The 6,636-nt window shown below is 41.3% G+C and overlaps 1 protein-coding gene across 1 annotated transcript; it reads right to left on the reverse strand.

Moving 5' to 3' along the window:
- Nucleotides 1-1,719: 1,719 nt before the first annotated feature.
- LOC126176185 (ice-structuring protein 4-like) lies at nt 1,720-2,184 on the reverse strand. The gene has a single exon (XM_049923327.1). It carries the CDS (start codon nt 2,182-2,184, stop codon nt 1,720-1,722), a length of 465 nt encoding a protein of 154 aa, XP_049779284.1.
- Nucleotides 2,185-6,636: the final 4,452 nt, after the last annotated feature.

Raw genomic sequence — 6,636 nt, forward strand, 5'->3', positions numbered from 1 at the left:
ACAGACGCCTTCCTCGCAAAGGAAATTCCTGGCTAGGAATCGATCCAGGAATACTGCTGAAGTAAATAAATAAATTAATTTCCAGTCACATGATAGAGATGTAGGCGATATAAGACAAATGCGGTAACTGTTTTACACATACCACAAACTGCTGATGTCTCAAAACAAATAGCACGCTGACTTGAAGTACGCTTAAAAAAAAAAAAAAAAAAAAGGACGTTGCACATGGAGCGTGTGTGCGTGAGAGAGAGAAACATAGAAATAGGTGTAATTTCCTTTGCTGTTATTTGCTTTGCTGTAATTTGCTTTGCAGGACATAGCACGGGGCCCGCATCTCGTGGTCGTGCGGTAGCGTTCTCGCTTCCCACGCCCGGGTTCCCGGGTTCGATTCCCGGCGGGGTCAGGAGTTTTCTCTGCCTCGTGATGGCTGGGTGTTGTGTGCTGTCCTTAGGTTAGTAAGGTTTAAGTAGTTCTAAGTTCTAGGGGACTGATGACCATAGATGTTAATTCCCATAGTGCTCAGAGCCATTTGAAGCATAGCACGGGATATTTCAACAACTGCTGCGCTACTACATTCTGTCATGGACTCTAAGCTGTTCCAGCCTTCCTGGCGCACTTTCTTGCGATGCACTTCACGATCTGCACCAGGAATTATTAAATGAGGAGCGGAAAATCATTACTCGAAGATGTCACAAATGTTGCTTCAGAAGATGTGTCACAGGAAATATTAATTAAATCGTTAATTCATTCGTTGTACAATTTGCTTCAAACACCGTCACACAGGCACAGACAAACACACACATACACAAACGCTTGCGCGCCATTTCAAACAATTCAAAAATAAAAAGATCGACACTGCTTGGCAGTTTTCATGCATAAGCAATAGTGTTATGTTTCTGATGAGAAATTTCATCAAATAATCCAAACGTATTATTATTTCACATGACCATTGAAAGCGGTGACGTATGAGATGATAGCTGGAATTTCAAATTTCTACGGGAATTAATACCATCACAGTTACACAGTTCCGGACCACTGCAGGTCTGCTAAGTGTATTTTTCTTTTTTAAAGTTCTGTGCAATTCATAATTTATTGATTCTCTCAGCTACAGTACAACGGAGGAGGGGGGAGGTATGGGTGTAACGCATGATAGGACAGTGACAATAGCAAATACCGTTGTGATGTATTGAGTTACACTATCCATTCACGACTACATGCCAGAGATAGCTGGAAACAGTCCTACATTCTCTTACATTCCATACACAGCCACACTCAGCGCGCCCAGGTGCCACCGTCAGCGCCAATGCCCACCCGATCCCCAGTCGCCCTCATTCTGTCGTCAACCACTGTAGTGTGATTTCGATTGTCTTGTTCTCACTCGTCTGTCTTAATCGATAGTTTGGTTGATATAACATGAAGTGTTCAGCGGCGTCAAGCACCGGTGGAAGTACCAGTGGCGGCAAACGGCAGAGACCGTTGCAGCAGGATAGATAATTACCTGGTAACTACAGATTTCAGTCGATAACTTTTCTCTTCCACTAAGAATTTCCTAGTACTGAATACATTTCTTCTTATTGTTTCAGTGCATTTCCAGAAACACCAAATCATGGATGAAATGAGTGCTGACATGCAACAGCAGCAGATGCAGCAGCAGCCACAGCAGCTTCATCGGGAGCATTGTCAGTATACATACTACCTTTGTAGTGCTGGTGTCATCAGCTAGTCTGTAGATAATTTTGAGCAGAATCCAGTGGATAATAGATGAGGCCTAGAGGTAACAGCAGCTACATCGACAACAGTGGCTATAGGTGCACCAACAGCAACAGCAACAACAGTGTCTGCACCTGCATCAGCTGCAACAGAAACAACAGTGACTGCAGCTGCACCAGCAGCAACAGTAAAAGCAGTGGCAGCAGCTGCACCAGCAGCAGCAGCAATAACAAGAGCAGCAGCTGTATCAGCAGCAAGCGTAACAGCAGTGGCAGCAGCTGCACCATCAGCAACAGCAATAACAGTGGCTGCAGCTGCACCAGCAGCAGCAGTAACAGCGGTAGCAGCAGCTGCACCAGCAGCAACAGCAATAACAGTAGCTGCAGCTCCACCAGCAGCAGTAGTAACAGCAGTGGCAACAGCTGCACCAGCATTATTATCAGTGCTGATAAACTTGTTCCCCAGGCTTTCCATGGTAAAAAATTGGAATTAAATGAATTCATTGATTAATGTGTGAAGGTGAATATCCAATATTTTTAAAATTCGTAAAAACCTATATTCAGTGTGTGAGTAATGTTCACTTGGGGAGAAGTAAGAATTATTTTATTGGAAAATTACGCATGTAGTAAGCAGTCAAATGGAGAATGGAAAGCAGATTGGGACAGTAAACTAGCTACACTTCAACATCAGTTTCGTGAAGCTGTCCATGGTGCATTTCCAGCACCAGAACTGGCGGGATCTTTGTCATTAATAGCCCGCATCTCGTGGTCGTGCGGTAGCGTTCTCGCTTCCCACGCCCGGGTTCCCGGGTTCGATTCCCGGCGGGGTCAGGGATTTTCTCTGCCTCGTGATGGCTGGGTGTTGTGTGCTGTCCTTAGGTTAGTTAGGTTTAAGTAGTTCTAAGTTCTAGGGGACTGATGACCATAGATGTTAAGTCCCATAGTGCTCAGAGCCATTTTGTCATTAATACGAATTGGCGCATACAGACAATTGTGCATTCAAGGGGCGAAAACATGACTCTTGCGGAGACGTTTGAGGAAGCTTTGACGGAAGAGTTGGCAATTATGTCTACCAAGGAAAAAGAATCTGGGGATAAAACTCATCAGGGCAAGACAGGGAAGTTCACCCTTATGTGTCTCTCATGTGGACATTTAGAGCAAGTCTAAGGAACACAGAAGTAATGTTAAGTGTAAAACCTTCGGCCAGCCAGGCCATTTAACGCGAGACTGCAACCTGAACAAAATGTTCGCAAAGTGGAATCATCTGTAGCGTGTCGAGTGTCAGAGGCTTCAAGGGCGGTTTGGTGAAAAAGTTGCTATTTGTGGGGACATACTGGTTTTTGTAAGAGAGTGAAGGTAGTTGTGTGATTCGCATGTCATAGCCAAGGCACATGGCTAGTCAGTGTACTGAGAACGCAGGGTAATCTGTGGAAAATAATAAGTTTTTGAATTGGGAAAAGTATTCAATGTCGACTGCAAAATTAGAAATGAGTTTTTAAAACTGAATTGCCCATAGAGTACAGAAAGGCCATTAAAACTGCATCTAGATAATGGAGCAGAAGTTAACTTGTTAAAGTATTCTGTGAAGAAAGTTCCAGTCATACATACATATTTGATTGCAATTTTAAATCTTCGAATAGATCGGGAATTAAGAGTGAAACATACGTTTCTTCTGGTAGAAGGGGAACTGGATGTTTCCTAAGTCGGTTTAATTGGTAGAGACTTCGAAGCATCATGAAGTAACTGATTACGCCAGGGGAACCCTGTGGATCTCGTGGAGGCCCGTTAAACTATGTACGGAGAAAGAAGCGCAATGCGCAAGTACAAAGGAACAGACGCTTAGAAAGCCACAAAAGGATTTGGAAACTGGAACATGTGAAAGCAGTAGAGTCCATGCATCTCTGAGGTGTTCAGAGTGGCCGCAAACAACCGAACGCCGAGGAAACAGCGAATTAAACAAGATAATGGTAGACAGACGTTTTACCCAAGGGAAACAGATGCCACGAAGCCTCAGGCAGGTCAGGTGGCTAAGATACAGTTGGGTCCTCGTAAGAAAGGGATTGTGAGGATAAAGACCGCAGATACTAGCCTAAGAAAAGGCATTGTCAAGAAACAAGATTTGCAGGAAGGCGTATACCTTCCAGAGGCGTTGGTAAGCGTACGAAGAAGCTCTTCTTCAATTAACGTTATAAATACACGAGAAGAGACGGTTTATATGGATATGCCTCGCATTGGTGTGGAAGAAGTTTCGCCATTTAGCCAAAGTCAGAAGCAGACTGTGTGCAAGGTAGACAAGGTCTCAAGAGAGAAACATCGAGAATCAGTTTACCAAAAGAAAATTGCGGTTAGATCACTTAAATGCCGTAGAAAAACAGTCCATAATAGAGATGTGTTCTCGGTATAATTTTGGCGAGGGGATAAGTTGACACATATAGATTCAATCCGGCATCAAAGAGAACTGTTTCCTGCAGTAGAGGGACGTATAATTTTCTCTCGTCCTTAACGAATACCAGAAGTACAGACAAATCCGATACAACCGAATATATATCAGATGCTGGGGAACGACTCAGTAGTACCTTCAACAAGTGCCTCTAATTCCCCGTTACTCATGATTCCCAAGAAGATGGATCATCTAGTAGAAAGAAATGGAGCTTGGTAGCTTATTACAGAAAAATAAATCATTTTACTCTTAATGCAGTCTTCCCAACTACATGTACAGATGAAATCTTAGGTGCACTGTGTAAAGTAAAACATTTTTCAACGCTTGATTTGGCTAAGGAATGCTATGAGAAGTTACTAGACGAAAAAAAACCGGGATCATACAGCTTTTAGAACACCAGACAACCGTTACACGCACAAAGGAATACCAATGGGACTCGGTTCTCCACCCTCCACGTTCCAGCCATTGGTGGATTCGTTTCTCATTGGCCTACAGGCTGAAAAGATGTGTATTTGTTGAGACGACGCAGTCATTTTCTGCCCATCGCTGGAAGAACACAGCGCTCGCTTGGGCGAGGTTTCAAAGTGGCAAAGAAAATATAACTTTAGGTTACAGGTGGATAAATGTCAATATTTAAGGAAGGAGGTCACACATCTCGCACATGTCTTAACCGAAGATGGGTTAAAACCAGAGCCAAATAAACTGAAAATATTGGTGTAATATCTTCACCCGAGTACAATGAAGTTATTAAAAAGTTTCCCAGGATTAGTCGTGTGCTGTACGCGATTCCTAAGTGACATTAGTAAAGTTGCAAAACCTCTGAATTGTGGCACTCGTCTAGCGACTGAGAATGTTGGCGTGATAGTATGTATTGTCGCGTTGCTCTTGGGCGGCGGAAAGAAAAAGAATTGTTATTTAAAATTTTTTTAAAAAATGTCAAAAAAGTGAATATTTTGGTGGGCCACTTGGCAACAGAATCAGGGATTGATTACGCAATTATAATAACATACGTTGAGCATTAAATACCTGAATAAGAGCAGCAGATTGTTTCATTTGAGATCGTTCGGAATAAACATTATCATTTCCGTGCATTTTTATAGTCGCGATGTAGTCATACCCGGAACAACACTAACGGACCAGAAGATTTATAGACTTTAAAAGAAATGCAACACTACAGAATTTAAAAAAAAGAATTGATAAAGAAATAATAGGAAAACGATAATGTTCCTTCTGCCTCATGCTGCGTTCGGCCCATCAGCGTGATCGTAATTTCCGGTGAGGATCTAACACAAAATTCAAGTAAATGAGGAGATGGAAATCATCAAAGTTAATTTACTAAAATAAGCACACTTATCTTTAACACAGGTTTTTTTAATGCTACGTACCTTTTCATATTAAATTACAATAGATGGCCATTGAGGTCAAATACTTTATACATAACAGTCCAAATGTCGTCTTGAAGCTGTCTGTTCGTAATCAGTTACAAGAAACTACATGTTATCTGATAGGAAAAATAACAATTTGCACATTACTGAATATTTTCAAATAAAATATAAAATACCGATGCGGAACGCAGCAAATCCGCGTCCGCCTTTCATGGAATACAAACAGTAAAACGTGAGGCGCCCAATGCGTCATTTGTCTTGGAACAACAGAACTATTTTTTATATCATTAATCGATACATGTACACACAGATTTACAGGCACCGCGCAAGAACGGCAAAGGTAAGGAATAATAGATTCTGCCACTGCTATGCGATGGTTCATTTCTTTTACTTTACAATTGTTCGATAAATTTAGGCCATCATGCGTTTACTATTGAGCGTATATTAATGTTTGTGAGGCGAAAATTACTAATATTACACTACCTCGCATGTGGAGGGAAGGAATACCGAAGGTATTACTTTCATCCTCATGCCCATTGGAATGTTTGTAATTTGTGGGTGTAACATACAGGTTATTAAAAGTTTTCGTTTCACATTCATTCCATAATAAAACAATTAATATTACAATTTGTAATTACTAACGGTAGATCATTGCGAATTTGTTCTGTGTTTTTATCAGTCTTTGTATGGATTCAGTCTTTCTTCATGATTCTTAAAATTAAGGCTACATGTACACATTTTTACAAAATTTTTAAGGTAAAAGAGTCACTCCTCATTTTTCATCGTTGTAAAAGTAATTTGACTATCACAACTGGTACACAACTTTCTGTTTTGACTGAATGCATTAAATTGTCATCGTCTTGTCAGTTGGTTGCTTTGTCCGTCATCGCACTTAATTATACACTTATTTTCGTCGCACGTACAGTATTTATGATAAACTCCGATTGTAGAGCGACCACTTGTGATGGCTTCGACAAGGAGGTCCGTGTCATTCACTTTCAGGGCTCGAGAGTGGCTCTCCGAATAATTTCAGATATGAATCAGATAAAATATCTTATATTAGAATGGCTTACAAAGCTAATTTTATATACATGTGGAATGG

The sequence above is a fragment of the Schistocerca cancellata genome, chromosome 3 (genome assembly GCF_023864275.1).
Source record: "Schistocerca cancellata isolate TAMUIC-IGC-003103 chromosome 3, iqSchCanc2.1, whole genome shotgun sequence".
In the NCBI taxonomy this organism is placed as follows: Eukaryota; Metazoa; Arthropoda; class Insecta; order Orthoptera; family Acrididae; genus Schistocerca; species Schistocerca cancellata.